Source organism: Micrasema longulum, unplaced genomic scaffold (genome assembly GCF_059751315.1).
Source record: "Micrasema longulum isolate JH-2025_06_02 unplaced genomic scaffold, ASM5975131v1 h1tg000210l, whole genome shotgun sequence".
NCBI lineage: Eukaryota > Metazoa > Arthropoda > Insecta > Trichoptera > Brachycentridae > Micrasema > Micrasema longulum.
The window spans coordinates 327969-344780 of record NW_028277415.1 but is presented as its reverse complement, the minus strand read 5'-3'; the positions used below and the strand labels follow the sequence as shown (position 1 = coordinate 344780).

General features: G+C 32.4%; 2 protein-coding genes across 2 annotated transcripts in view; one reads left to right on the top strand and one right to left on the bottom strand.

The window, feature by feature from the left end:
• Nucleotides 1-16812, bottom strand: part of Ance-3 (angiotensin-converting enzyme Ance-3) — a 308103-nt gene that overhangs the window by 143284 nt on the left and 148007 nt on the right. The gene's annotated exons all lie outside the window — the stretch shown is intronic.
• On the top strand, nt 14252-16130 carry LOC148283705 (uncharacterized). The gene is made up of 2 exons (XM_088243390.1): nt 14252-14342; nt 14643-16130. The coding sequence occupies exons 1-2, from the start codon at nt 14331-14333 to the stop codon at nt 15783-15785; spliced, it is 1155 nt and encodes a 384-aa protein (XP_088099516.1). The 5' UTR covers nt 14252-14330; the 3' UTR covers nt 15786-16130.

The window sequence follows — 16812 nt, the reverse complement described above, 5'->3', positions numbered from 1 at the left end:
GTTTTTAACCACTAATTTTTATTTTCTACCGACCGGTTTTAAAGCAAACAAGCTTCTTCGTCAAGGTTTACGTAACTAATGAATTGATTCCTTTTTTAATTTTATCATGTTCACTAAATACTACACGTGGACCCAATAAATCAAGTCGTGTTTTCCTTACACGGGTGGTAATTTGATATCATTATTTTCGAAGTAAGACAGGAGAGGACTAAAAAAAATATTGTTGTTTTGGAAATTAATTATTGTTTTCATATTATGAATCGCTTTTTTAATTTCTAAGTTTTTTAAGTTGTCTAATTTTAATATATCATTTTCGGAATTTCGGTAGCGAATTAGATAATTTTTTTGAAAACATATTTTTATCTCTGATGTGCCATATAAGCTATCCATAATGCAAATTAAAATCAGTTTTCATGGATCACTTTGTAAATCTCCCTTGAGGGATTATATTAATATATTGCGCTTTGTAAGTTATGCATAATAGTAATAATAAAAAACAAAGGTAAATTAATTTATTTACGATACAACATTTTTGAAATGCAAAAGAAATTGTGAAATGAAATTTATAAATATTCTTGTAAATATTTAAAATTTTCATTTAACAAAATTGGCTCTATATTATTTTTCCATAAAAACAAAATTAATGAAATACGTATTATTAAAGATACTTCCCTTTTTTGCAACTCGATTTTTTTTATTGCGTAATAATGTTAATGTAGTAATAGGTAGGTACATAACTTATTACAACAGAGATGAAGAACATTTAAGTGAAGGTTATTTAGAAGTCTAGGCATCTACAGGGCAGGCTTAGGTACATAACTAATTAAAAGTGCAAACATTACATAGTAAGAGAATTCAGAAATATGACTCATTTGAATTTTGTCTCCAAAATTTGTGAGTAATTTTTTATTGATCTAAAAATAGACATCGGTAAAAATAGACGTCACGGTATCGCACAGTTAGATGTTAAATCGGTACCTACATAAAAAATAAACAGACTTGTCTGTAGAAGGGGTGTGTTGACCCCTCACATATTGCGGGAAAATAATAACGTCTTTCAAACTTTTCGATTCCTATTGATTAACTATCTATCTATTATTTACGCTGTTAAATTACATTAGGCCCCAAATTAGCAGGTCAATATTAATACTGGGAGATAATGGGAGGAATCATTGAAAAAAAGAATCTAAAACGACAACATCAGATGAACCGGGCCCCCGATTAAGAAAAAAATAAGCTTTGACTATCTAATTATGTACACACTATTTCTTGGCTAAAGCTGTGTCTACTTGAAACTGATAGCGTCACTTTTTATATGACTTAATTTAAAAAAAATAGCAGGAAAATTACTAGGCAGTATCTAAATTAGAAATGTGGAGATTTAATTAATAAATTAATGTTTATTTTGGACCCATGGCCAGACCCATAAAATTTGGAGAAAATAACAATCACGGACAGTGTACCAAGAAAAAAACGAAGCAGAACCAAAGACACAGCTCGCTGGATTGATCAGGGCCCGTTTTACAATGGAAAAGTAACCAAGTTATATTAAGTTGTCCATGAATTAAAACAAAAAAGTGTAAAAAATTCAATATTCATATATAATAAGCTTTGAAATATGTTTAATCACAGGTCACCAAAAAACACTTCAAATTTGCGTACACATATACATATTTTCGTACAAAAAATTTGATTTTACCACATTATTGAAAATTACTCGCGCACCGTGAATAGAATGACCGTGGAAAACAGTACCTATTAAAGCAACCCTTAGTACTGAGGAATATCGAAAAAAACGAAGAAGAGCCTAAACTATATTTATCGTCTTAATTAATTATAAATATCAAATCTTTTTAAAATTTAACTACAATACGTGTTTTTTTATTGAAAAACTATGTGAAATGAAAATGACTATTTTAAAATTAATAAAAAAAAAATGAAAATAATTATTTAATTTAAAAGGTACTCCGATAATTTCAACGCACTACAGCCGGTTTCTAACTAAATAAATATAACCTTTTAATTTGCATAAAATAGAATAAGTCCGTTTTTTTTTTTTTTTTTACCACAGAATTCATGAATAACTGTTTGAAGTAAGAATAGTTTGTTACTTTAAGAGAGAGTATAATGAATGAAAAAACACGTAAGAAGAGTGAACAAGATTTATTACATTAACTACATTTATGTCTGGCTTTATGTTGTTCCTGGAGAATAATTATAGAAACAGTTAAAGTTAAATCAATTTACAGATACACTTTTCCTACTAAAAACGACAGAAAATAAATTAAATAGTTGTTTTTTCTATTGCATGACATTCACATATATCCATTTGTTCTGGTACTATCACAAAAATGCCAAAGGCATGGGAAGTTTTGGCTTACATTTATTTTATTGGAGAAATCTTTCACCATTTTTTAAGAATGTAAGCTAAGGCTTTCAATTAATAAAACATAGATTTTATACGATAATCGTTATCTTTATATATAAAATTCCTCTGTACGTGTGATGTCACCGTACTCCTCCTAAATGGCTTAACCGATTTACGTGCGGTTTTCAGAAAAATATAGATCTTTGCGCTGTGCTTGTTCGTAGATATTAAAAACTTCAATTTAATATGTAAAAAATAAGTTAGGAGCATAAATGTTTTATTCATCGATCTACCAGAGTTGCATTCGAGGAGAATACATTTGCAAAAAATGGAAAGATATTGTTATGTGTATAAAAAAGTTTGTTTTTGAATGTTTACAAACAGCATTTGTTTTTTGTGGATCTCAATCAGATTCTTTCCTTAAATTCCTTATGATTTCAACCCATTTATTTCTTTTTATCAGATTTTTAGTAACACTAATATAATATTTAATTTAATGCATTTTTAAAAATCGTATTTCTACTTAAGTACCCCTTTGTTGATGAGACGACCGGAGTTTGACGTTTGCAAAAATAATGCCATATTTGAAAAAATATTTTATACTTTGGAATTTAACCATAAACAAGTACCAACTTTTATTCAATATTTTTTTAATATTGACAATTTTTAGTTTTGTAATTTAATCACAAACAAGTATCTAGGTACCTACTTATCAATGAAAAGTCTTTTGCCAACGTTCGGGCAGGACAACGCCTGTCGGGTCCGCTAGTTTAATTACATAATTAGAGGTCCCGGTTAACATAACATTTATTTAGAAGGTAATTTGTTCATGAATATTTTCTGCATTAAAATAAAGCTGTCTTTGTGAAAAAGAACCAGAATACGGTATCAGTGTACATTATTATATTCAGAATACAGTATTTTACTTTGGCTAAATTCAGGTTAAAATCCCGAGAAAGGAAATCGAGTTAACATAATAATATGTACGACAAGTCCACTTCGTAGTGTACCGGTAGGTGGTTGCTTCTTCTTCTTCAGCCTTTTGTCCTTCACTGCTAGATGTAGGCCTCTTCCACATCCTTCCACTTTTTTCGGTCGGTTGCTGCTTGCAGCCAATTTTTACCCCCCACAGCGGCTATGTCGCCGGAACATCTTTTTTAAAGTCTTCTGACGCCGCTCTTATTCTCCAAAGGTCTCCATCACAAAATTTTAGGGGCCCATCTTGTGGGGTCTTGTCCCGCAACATGTCTATTCTAATTTTGTTTCTAATTTTCTCATTTATTACACTAAATCTAAGGCTCATACCAAATATGGATCTTTCTATGGATCGCTGTGTGCATTTCAGCTTTTTTTCTTTTTGTAAGCGCCGTGGTCTCTAACGCGTATGTAGTCACCAATATATCTCAATCAATTAATTAAGTCAATATATCAGTAATTACCAATATATCAGTGTGACGTAAGGTATGTGAAATATTATCTCATTTATTTATATTGTCCGGGTTGTACCCGGGTTCCAAGCTTGTAAAAAAAAGGGTCTTTTAAAAAAAAAAAAAAACAACGAAATCAAACGCAAGGAGTAAATCCAGTACAAAGCATGCCATCATTGGTGTTATATTGAGGGTTTTGGGGTCGATAATATCGAATTTAAATGTGATTATTGCATTCAAAATTAAAAACTCTCAGTATCACATATTAGGAGAATTTCAACAAAAAACACATTTTTTCAATTATTTAACTTTTTGTTTAAAATGATGACATTTGTTTGTTTTTTTTTACATTCTGATGAAATGTTATGATACATAATTGTACATATTTATATACATGACGTTTTTTCACTTAGCTATTCCATATTCAGAACATTTCCGGTACCCATGTCTCTAATCCTTTAAGACACATATTAAACAATGCTTTTGAAATCAATTATTATTTTCAAAACTCTGATTCCGTTATGAGATTTGTTATATTGGATTTTAATAATTTAATCGAAAAATGCACCATTCTTCGCAGGTGATATCCGACTGTTACCTACTAATTTCTGTTTTTATTTATCTTAAGTATGGGTTTTTTACACCCAAACCATTAAACGAAAAGGAAGATGAAAGTTGTTAGTCCGAGTAATTCAATATAAATGATTAAACACCAATTCATTTAAAATGTTGATTTCAATTAATGTTCTTATCCGCAACAAGAACTATCTACTTGAGTAGTTGTAGAATGCTTCCTTTTGCAATGACAGAAGTATAAACTCGTCCCGGTCAAGTCATGTTTCTGATCGCATTACAAAGCTGACTTGTATTCATTTAACAGTCTCTTTAAGGAAAGAAATGTTCTTATATCATCAGGCTGGTACCATTCAACTACATGTGCAGTGATTTGCACAAATAACACTGTAGAACCTTCGTTCTACATAAAATTACAAGGAATGAAATTGTTAATAAAAAATATTTTCAAAAATTGATAACCTATATAGATACAGATAACCCACCACTTTCATTCACATTAATTTATCTAGGTTCTCTCATCAGCGATGGTGGTAAGTGAAAAGGTGTAATACTGCGACGTGTTGGTATTGCCAAGTCAGCTGGCGAAAATTTTGGGAGAATCGCAGTATAACCATTAACACCAAAAAGTGACTGGTGATATCTTAGAATTTTCTCTATGTTTATGTACAGTGTGGAGTGTTAGATACTGAGAATCGAAAAATTAAAAAATCGAAGCTTTTGAAATGTGGTGTTCACGGTGAATGCCACGGGTTCCGTGGACAGTCAGATGATCAAATATATATTTAATACATACAAGTTCGAGAAATTGTCCTGCAGTTCTGTGGAAATATTTCTAAAGGGAACTCTGATAGATTAGGCTAGATAGATAGGCCCATTTACAGTGGGTATACCCAGGCGTGAGAAAAATTACATTAAAATTTTTGTGGTCTCACCGGAAATCGATCCCGGAATCTTCTGTGTGTGAGTCAAGCATCTGGACCACTACACCACGGAGGCCGATTTTTCTGAACTATTATTTCTCAGATCTGAACCACCCGATGATTTTCTACCCAAAAAGGTTTTCCATCATTTGTTATAATACTTGTCGAGTGAGGAATACTTGTTTGTGTTTGCAGTAAACACGACAAATAAAAAATAAATTTAAACCAGTTTTGAAGTTTTGTCAACAAGAAATCGCTCAAAATATAAATCAATTATAAAATAGTGGGTACAAAAATAATTATCTGTAAAAATCATAAATGTTGCATGCGCATGCGCATTTGTAATTAATTACATTATTATTAATAATATAATTTTATTTTATTATCATTTATTTTTATATATGCCCAATGGGCATTTTTATGGACACATTTATACATAGAAAATTATTATAAAAAAATTAGAAAGACTCAATGGTTTATAGTAGACTTTGTGGGAGTGGAAGCGGGAGAGAAGTGTTTATAATTGAATTTGATTCAGTGATCGTTTGAAAGAAGACAACTTGCTATCAAAGAAATCAAGACTGGTATGTTTGTTGGCAGACCTAAGAATTCTGGGCATAGGGGAATGAAAAACATAGTTAGTTCTATGGTTTTCGGTATGAAAGAGTAAGTTTTGTCTGAGGTTTCTAGTTGGGATATTTAATTTTATTGAGCTCAGTAGTTCAGGCGCATCAAAGAGTGAGTTGAGAACTTTAAATAGGTCTATAAGGTCGGATTTATTTCGACGGTCTTGAAGAGAAGATATATTCAAGGTAGTAACTTAAACATCTTTGCGTTATTAACATCAAATGATAATTTTTAATAACGAAGTGCTAGAAAATAATAGGGGTGAACTCAATGCGAAATCCGATTAATCCAGATCCGCATTTATATATTTTTTTATAATTAAAATTGCCCAGGATTAAATATTGGCCGCTAAAAAAAAAAATAAAAATGCATGTTACATACTCGGCAATTTAAGCTATTACAAAAGTAACTAATGCAATAAGGTCAGTAACTCGAGGCAGTGGGAAAAATACAACTTGGAAAAAAAACAATCGATAAACATGCGGTGAGAGCCTTTCATAAAGAAGAGCAATGTTATGTAACTTAAATAACCAACGCCTACAAAAAGTAATGATGGGTTAAGAAATAATAAATACAGTGGCGGTGTGCACTGGTTGGATTGAATGATCCGTTACTGTAAAGAAAAAATATCTTAACTCTTGTGTGGCTGTGATGTCACACTGTCTTAACACGATACACCACTTGATATATCTCTCTTTTTTTTTTTAATGATGAAGTTGTACTTTTGTTATCTTCAAAGTGACATTTTCACACTGGATTTAAAACTAAAATTTGCATGCCTATGATTTTAGTACAAAAAATATTTTTCCTTGCTATGCGAAGAATAAATATTTGCCAATACAGCAATAAATCTGTATAACAAGGAAGACTGAGGTTAAGGTAAGGTTGAGGTTCAAAAAAATTATAGATTTCGCACATTTAAAATACATCATTATTTTTTTGGGCTGTTTTGCCCTGTATTATTAACACTTTTTGTCGACGCGCTGTTTTGGACAGCATTGTGGTCTATCAACTCTGCGAATATATTTTTTATAGGCTTTCTTGATATTTTACTTTGATAGGTGGGGCACCACGCTTCAGAGATGAGACACGTCGGCCTTCCACATATAAAAGAGAATACTCATCGGTCATACAAAAAAATGTCTGAGATGTACAAACTTGAAATATACGCCAAATTGTATTTAAAATAGAATGAAACCCGTTACAATTTCAATAATTATCTGAAAACACAGAAACTGTGCAGGATGTAGGAACAATGGCATGAATTTGCGAAGAAACTAACATAAAATATCCTAATATTACTTTGCATGCCAGAAAATTATTATTACCCTTTCCCTCATCTTATTTGGTGGAATTTGGTAATAGCGCCATAAGCAATTTACTCATTAAAAAACAAGATCGATTGAATATAACTAATAAAGGTATAAATGGGACCTAATACTGAAATTAACTTAGTAAGATCTGGATCTTTATTTGTAGCATGAGTAACTGAATTTAATCATGAATTAAGCGTCAAGATATGTCTGTGTTTGTATTCAATTGTAATTGTCACTCGTGTTTTATTGTTGTTTTAATTTTAATTTTATTCTACTTAATTATATTTTCGATTCGTGTTTTGTAATCATTTCAGTTATCATATATGTATTAAAATAGGTTTAATTTCATTTCATTGGGGGTTCATATGTTTACAAACATACTCGTATTATAATATGATTTGAAAATTTACCTGCTGTTTACTTAAAACAGATGCCGGTGGGGCATCTGACTTTTGAAAAGACTGCGGTGGGGTATGGCATAAAGAAGGCTGGGAAACACTGGAATAAGCTGCTTTTATGAATTTGCAGATAATTATTTAAAAGCATTACATTTATTTAAAATAATGTTTGAGGCTCAACTGACTTTTTTCTCTACGCCAATGGTTGGTTCATTTTTGTAACCAATGATGCGTAAGTTATTGCATCGCAATAAAGAGTTACTCTTACTGAACACCACAAAAAAATAATTTAATGCTTAGTTTATTAAAATACACTTCAACATTCAACACATGTTATAATTAATGTTTGCATACGTAATAAACGTTAAAGATTATGATTGTATTTATGTAAGTGTGCCAAAAGTAACGTGAACTTCATTGTTAGAAAAGCTGAATTGAAAAAACATCGTGGATACTTTTAAAAAAAGTTGATGTATTGATATAGTTAAAATTTATTGTTTATTAAAACAAAGAGGATTATATTAATAAAAGAAATACTTACTAAGGTTTTAAAAGTGTAAAAATGTTTGTCTTTATGTAATTAGTACATGTACTAAGAACATATATTATTTGTATTATTTTAGGCCTTACTCATAAACTTGGTATAGAGTTACTTATTTATTTATTTTATTAGGTAAAAAAACAGTATGTACACATATATTGCCATTTTTTTGTATATTAGTGTAAGAAACTCATGCGCACAACAAAAAAATTGTTTGCACTTAATACGATAATTTAAATTATGTTCAATATAATAAATGTAAAAGAAACGAAATTATATGTATGCATATAATAATGTATATAATAAATATTTATATAATAATAATAATAAAGTTAAATGTCTGCTTCTATCAAAATTTTTCTATTTTTTGACCTAAATTTACATACATTGTCACAAAAAATGTCAGCCTCGGTAAATATATTGTTATATTGGTCGCATATTCTAGGTATTGTAGATTGTTTAAAATAGTTTGTTGACGCGTTTTCTGTGTAAAACAGAAGATTTTGTCTTGTCGGTCTAGATGGCACACGGAATGGAAGTCTTTCAAGTAGGTTTGGAGAATCAATATTATTATTTATTAATTTAAATAACTGGTCTACGTCTAAAAATAACCGAGTAACGCCTAAGCATTGTGGTTATTTGATTTCACAGATAGGAAAACCATCCTTATTACAGTGATAGAATAAGGATGGGAATGCCATGCCTAGGTGCAACTTTATACAAGGTTTAAAAGAAGTAAGGCCCGACCCAACAGATATTGTCCTACCCGAACGTTTGCTTGCCTTCCATTAGTTGGTTCAGCAAACGATTTTTGATGTTCGAATTTCCGATTAACTGGTTTTGCGTGAGCTTGACATTTGATTCGAAGCCAAAAGAAATTATAATAAAAATAATTGATTGTATCGTGAAAGCATGAAAAACTGTTCGGGTTCGGATAAAAGGCAAAAGCCTCTTCATCGATAAGTGGGTATCTAGGAACTTGTTTATGATTTAATTCTAAAACCAAAAATTATTTATATTCAAATACTGAATTTAAGTAGGTACCTAGGTACTTGTTTATAGTTGTATATTGTCATTGTAATTGTACATTTGAAAATGTACAATTCTTTTTTCAAATGTCAAACTCTGCTTTTTTACCATTAGGGGTGTTCTTTAGGTAGGAATGTGATTTTCAAAAATGTATTAAATGTCAGTAAATATTATTTTATCATTACTGGAAATCCATGTAAAGAATAAATAAATGGATCAAATTATAAGGAGTGTAAGGAAAGAGTGTAGGGACTTTTTTAAACACAAAAAAACAACATCCTTCAATTTTTTTGTGCATGCATTCTCGTCGATTGCAACCCTGATGGTTAGATGAAAAAAAAAATTATGCTCCTAGATTTTTTTTACAGATTAGATTGAAAATTTTTATATCTACGAACACGCGCAGCGCTAAGATTTACCTTTTGATGTACAGAATAATTATATACATATATGAATGGCTAGGCCGTTCATTGAATGAATTAAGATAGCTCAACGCGTTGGATGGTTAAAAACTTACCCGCTAGAAACGGCTGAACCAAAAGCTGCCGGGTTAGGTTATGATAGGTTGGATAAAGAAGTACAATAAAAAGCTTTTTTTTATTATTGAATTTAACCCAACCGTACTACCGTCTTAAGTGATGCGGATATTAACAGAAACAATCAAATCTTACGAATGCATTTTTTTGGGTAATATGCGTTAACATTATCACCTATATTTTTTTGTTTTTGTTTTTGTTTTAATTTCATAAAGAAAAAAAATGGCTGCAACGGAAATAGGTTAAGTCAATTAACTCCTTTAAACGGATCCATAAAATACATTATTGAGTAATAAACTAATTTGACATTTTGCTTCCTAAAAATAATTCCAAGTATTTGGTTCTTGTCACGGTCAGTGCATTTTGTTGAAACAATAAAAACAAAAGCGGTGCATATTCTTTGTATTTCATTTGCTTTAGTTATATTATTAAATCAAAGATAATGGGAATCAAATAACTAAATAAAAAAACACCAATAATTAATTGGGAACATACTCCTAATATAGCACTATAAATAAAAAATCTTATAATCACGAAGCTTTTAGTATTAATATTCACTTAAAATATATTTTCGTTGTCCGGGCGGATAAATAATAAAGTTACGTGTGTAAAATAAACACAGAACCCTGGACGAATGTTTTTGACTCAGTGACTGCTCGCGGATAAAGACTATTGAATAGGAAATATGGAGGAGATGAGTCCGCCTCGTAGTGTAGTGGTTGGCGCATTTGCCATTATTGAGGCCCTGATTTTAAATTCTGGCACAGTGGAATTAAATATTTATTAAACAGAGTATTTTTACTTCACTAAGAAAAATTAACTACGTCACACGTTCTAGTAAACAGCGATTTAGAATAGGCCAATGTTTCTCAACCTATGGGTCCCAATCTGGGGGCTCGCAGAGCCTTGCTTGGGGGGTCACGGGCACAAGTAAGGCAAAAGTAAAGGATAAAAAACTGGCATTCTGGGGAAGGATCTGGCGCTACCAATGCCTCCCAGGGCCAGGATTTTATTTAACGTTTGCATTGCTCTTGAATGCGATCCCCCGAACGAAGCAACGTGATCCTGAGGAAGAAATGCCAGCTATTTTTTTACACGTAAGACGAACGTATATTCAACCGACATCAATTAGTGATGTCACGGGCGGAGAGATTTAAAAATGACGAAACTTTAAAAAATCATAGCATTGATAATACAACGAATAATTTATTTATTTTTGGCTTAGTTTAATAGTTTATAGACAAAAAACTTCTGAACACCCTCATGGAACGTTTTGATAATGTCAAAAACAAAAATACGTACTTAGTATCTTATAACAAAACCATAAATCATTGGGCAAATTATTGATGCATAATAAAATAATCAGTTACAATTTGATAACAACAAACAATTTTTTTCAGTGCAAACATCAATATCAATTATAAACAGACATTTTCCAATACGTTAGTACTTTAGAAAAAAGGTTATTTATCTATGAAAAAAAAAGGAAGAAAAATAAATAAGGCATATGAAAGCATTCGACAAGGTGGCTTACAAATTTTCTTTTAAGGAAATTGCTTGCGTTGGGGATAGAAGGTGATTTGTTGGAGTGGTTTTCAAGTTATTTATTTAACAGAAAATTATATGTTAAGGTTGATTCAACAAAGTCACAGCCATTTTATGCTTCTAGCGGCTTACCACAGAGAAGTCACTTGGGACTAGTACTGTTTTTAATTTTCAAAAACTACATTGTTTCCATTTTTGAGGATGTAAAAGTTGTTTTGTTTGCAGACCACATAAAAATATTTGAAGAAATATCAAATGTTAGTGAGTGTCAAACACTTCAATTTAACTTAAAGAAACTGAATAGTTTGTGCATATATAATGTTAATACGTGCAAATCAATTACTTCTGACGAAAAAAAACTATATTTTGTATGAATACACCATAAATGACATATTGCTTGAAAAGGTGAGCAAAATAAGAGACCTGGGTATATTGTTTGATGTAAAAATAGTTTTTTTTAACATTAGTAACAACGTAACAAACAAAAGAATGAAAACATTTGGTTTCCTGCTTTGCATTGTCGATGACTTTAATTCGCTTAAAGTAATAAATATTTTGTATGTAGCACTAGTTTGTAGTCAGTTAGAATATAATTCCACTGTGTGGTATCCTCAGTATAAATTACATATTAAGAACATAGAGAGAATTCAAAGAAAGTATTTAAGATGGCCTTTTTTTTCAATTCACTTTTGATATAGACATGTTTAAAACAACAATTATTCATTTTAAAACGTTCATAAATGCATTGTTTAAAACTAATTACTAAAGTCACAATAAAATTTCGTTTTGGTGCAATTCTTTCTCTGTTTTTGATGTGTATTATTATTATCTACTCTCGTTATGAAATCAATTTTTTTTTTTTTTTAATATGTGTACCGTATGATGTATATTATTATCTTATATACTTACTGTAATATTTAATATTGATTAGTTATTTACAAGTTGCTTTTTAATTTTATTATTTTTCTTATAACCATATTTTTCTCTTTTTCATTTTTGATTTTGCATTGTAGCATGCTTTTTCTGTTTCTACATGAATTTATAAAAAAAAACCTGTTGTTTATTTTAAAAAATAATACTTACTACGTTTGTACTTAACTGTATTATTTATGTTAATGCCCTTTGGGCGTATTGTAAAATTAAATAAATAAATAAATTATTACTTTGAGTATATTTATTAGCACGGTATTAGGAACGTCGCTTTATCTAGAAGCTCACGCAAGCAGCTTATCTTACCACAAATCATAATAACGAAGCAATTAAAAAATAAACACCAATCTACGTCGATATACTTAGGAACTTATTTACTAATTAACCTTTTTATAATTGGGGTATCAATAAAATTTTATTGATTAAAAAGAATATTGACCGACATAAATATTGTTGGCCTCGTGGTGTAATGGTCAGCGCGTTTGCCTACCATGCAAGAGGTCTTAGGTTCAATTCCCGACATGGTTGGCATGAAATCATTTATTTTAAAGGGTGTTTTTTCACTATAATATTTTAGGCATAATATTTATTACCGACAAGGCAACATCTTAGATATATCTTTGTATATTTTTTGTTATATTATGTTACAATATGTAACGTAGCGTTTTGAACATACTTTTTATATCTAAAATTAATGAACTGTGTATGAAACAATACATAAAGGTTTATTTAATAACCAGTCAAATGGTTTAAATAAAAAATTATAAGCTCCAGGGGTAAAATTCAGCATTTCTTAACAAATGTTTGAACGTACAAAGTAAAATGTGTTTTTTTTTTCAAAGATATGAATTGATGATTGAACATATTACATATTCCAGCTGCTTTATTTAATTAAAGTTATTTGTTATCATTAGCAATTTTTTTTTAATTCACCAATAGAAGAATCCTAACTGACTTAATATTACTTTATAAAGTAATCAATTCATTCATTGACTATCCAGATTTGGTGGAGTTGGTGTGTTTCCGTGTACCTGGTCGACATACCCGCTACAGATCTCCTTTTTGCTCTGTGAGTTCTAGGACCAACTATTACCTACACTCGCTTATCCCTAGGCTCCACAGATATGGTAATCAGTATGAGGACAAGGCTGATTTATTTGGCTCTGGACTTGATAGTTATAAAACGAGTCTGATTTCTTTTTTTCTCTCCCAAAATAATTCTTAAACTTTTCTTTATGTTTAAAAACTTTTTCTTTAGCTTTTTATATTTATGAACATATTTCGTTATTACTTTTGGTTGCTTATGTGTATTTACCTACTTGTTATTAATGTAACAGTTATGCAAGTTTATCATTTTTGTTATGTATTTATATTTGTACAATGTACATATGTATTTTTTAAATATTTATGTTCAAGGTAATTTATGCCGTTAATGTAAAAATAAATAAATTAAACTGAAACTGAATAATGATTGTTTTGAGTATAACTGTAATTTTACGTGAGTAAAAAAAGAAAATTAAATAGCTAAGAATATAAGGAACGGATTTTTTTTTTAAAAGACTGAATTGTCTGAATGTATGAAAATAATTAGTACATATAAACAGACCTTTATCGCAGTAAAGTTACTTGTCAGGCGGTTATTACAGGTTGATAGTAGGGAGGTACCTATCGAGGAAACTCGAACACTGTGCCACCCACTGCTGACCAATCAGCGGTTTACTTTACATAACTCGGCGATCGTTATCCTTGGTAGGAAAAGCGAACAAAGCACAAAATGACGAAAATTAGCAGGTACTTTAATACCCCCGATCTCTCGCAATGCATGAAAAGTCTTCGGATACGGATGTGTGACTGCGGCGTACGCAAATTTCCGCGGTTTTGGCCGGCGCGACTCGCATTCCAAACGCAGCTCGCTCGGATTTCTCCCGCCGCCTTCCGATTACGATGTGAGGCTAAACCAGTCGGGTTATGTCGGTTACGAGACGTTCCAACGCGCGAGCGAAAGTGTATCGGGGGTTTCTTGTATCGCTTTAGTATATAAAGGAGTCCGCTGGGCATCAAGGTATATTCACGTTCGGAAACTCACTGCCTTCAGTGCTACGGATTACAGAAGCACCATGAAGATCACGGTGGGTTATTTCGTCTCTGTCGATATTTTTCAATCCATTTAAAATTTCCATCTTCACTTCAATTGTCAAAAAATTGACAGTTTTAGTCATAGTATAAAAAATAAAAATAAAACAGTTTATCTCGAAGTGATACTCCCGCGCCATGTTAAGTGATTTATAAACAGTGTAAAAAACTTTTGTGTCAAAAAGTGATTTGTAGTGATTGCATTTAAATAAAAACTTCGGAAACTTAAAATACCTACGAGTTTTCGTAAATATAAATTTCATGAATTTAACATTCTAATTTTTTTATTTTTACAGCTTGTGGCCACTCTGGTGGTGTTGGCCATATTGGGAGTACAGGGGAAAGACGATGAAAAGAAACCGGTCGAAGCGGTCAAGGAAGCTGACACCAAGGCGGTAGGAGCAGACAAGAAACACGAGAAGAGAGGACTATTCGGTGACTTCGGAAACTTTGGAGGCCACGGAGGATGGTCTTCCGGAGATAGTTTCGGCGGTGGATACGGGGGCGGCTATGGAGGCGGCTACGGTGGCCACGATTTGGGATCTGATTGGGGACACCACGAAGATGTTCACAAAACTTTGACTGTTGTCAAAAATGTAAAGATTCCTTACCCAGTAGAGAAACATATCCCATACCCGGTGGAAAAGCATATTCCATACCCAGTCAAAGTACCAGTTCCTCAGCCCTACCCCGTAGTCAAGCACATTCCTTATCCGGTCAAGGAAATCGTTAAGATTCCCGTACACGTACCCCAACCTTACCCAGTCGAGAAGCACGTGCCGTACCCAGTTAAAGTGCACGTAGACAGACCCTACCCGGTTAAAGTTTACATTCCTCAACCTTACCCGGTAGAGAAGCACATTCCTTATGAAGTCAAGGTTCCCGTCCCAGCTCCCTACCCAGTAGAAAAGAAAATCCCGTATCCAGTGAAAGTCCCCGTTCACGTACCTCAACCCTATCCAGTATACAAAGAAATCCCATACCCAGTCAAAGTGCACGTCGACAGGCCGTACCCAGTTCATGTAGCCAAACCCTACCCCGTAGAAGTAGAGAAACCTGTCCCGTACCCGGTAGAAAAGCCCGTCCCGTACCCGGTCAAGGTGCACGTAGACCGCCCTTACCCAGTCCATGTAGACAAGCCGGTGCCGTACCCGGTGAAGGTGCCCGTGCCAGCTCCTTACCCGGTCGAGAAGAGAGTTCCGTACCCGGTGGAGAAGCTTGTGCCGTACCCGGTCAAGGTGCCCTTCGACAGGCCGTACCCCGTCCACATCGAGAAGCCAGTGCCATACACCGTGGAGAAGCACGTGCCCTACCCAGTCAAGGTCCCCTACCCAGTACACATCGAGCACCACAATCACCACGATCACCACGATCACCACGATCACCACGACATCGGCGAGAGCAGCTACGACTTCAGTGATCATCATGGAAGCTATTAAAGTAGGAAGTAGATGATTTCGAGAATGTGATATTAAACTTTGGATACAGTGTCGCCTCGGCAGTTCCCTCTGCCGACAGCCCAGAGATTATAGTTCCACCCCGCAGATCGGGCCTGGAAGATTTTCTGGGGCTCTTGCCTTAGGAACTCCGGGGCGGCGCGAGAAAACAAATCACCATTATTTAGTTGTTAAGTTGTGCACATAAAAAATACCATCCTCTCTTTATGTTTAAGTTTTATTTTTGTTGACGAATGTTTTCGCAGTCATTCTAATGTACCTGAATTGTGATTGAGAAAAACGTAAAATAAACACACGAATGCCTCGCGTTCAAAACAAATCCAAAAATCAATGTTCTTATTTCCCTCCTGACTCCTTTAAAAGTAATTCTAATAATCGAGTGCTATTAATTTCGCTATAAAAAACGTCAATTTGAAAGTAAACCTATCATTAAGTAATACAAAACAAACAGAAATCTATAAATAAAAAACGAATCTACTAAAACTTATCGCCGACAAAAAATATTCAAACGATTTGCATTAATTAATTTACTTAGGCGATGTTGTCATATAAATCACTCACTATAAAATAAACTGCAACAGGTTTCATTAAGTTGAATTTAAATCACACCCAATAACAACTGAAGCGTAAAACTGATTCAAATGTGTGTGAAAACAAGTAAATATTTTTTTAATAAACGCACTACGCAATGTTTACAAAATACAGGTTTACTTATATGCAAACTTAATAAGGAACCTTTAATTATTGTTTAATTCACAACACATAATTAGCGTGCAAAGAAAATACAAGGATAAATGTATGTTATTTAGTACACACCTATTAAGTAGTGGCTTCACTCGATCTCGTTTCACCATCAGTGTAATTACCGATTTCTGACCTTCTTTTTTATTTATAAAATATTACGTTTTGTATTTTCATCATACAAACGTGTATTTCGACAAGTGTTTCGTAACTCAGGAAACGCCATATCATGTGCACGCGTACTTTTTTCTATTGTACAATCAATTTC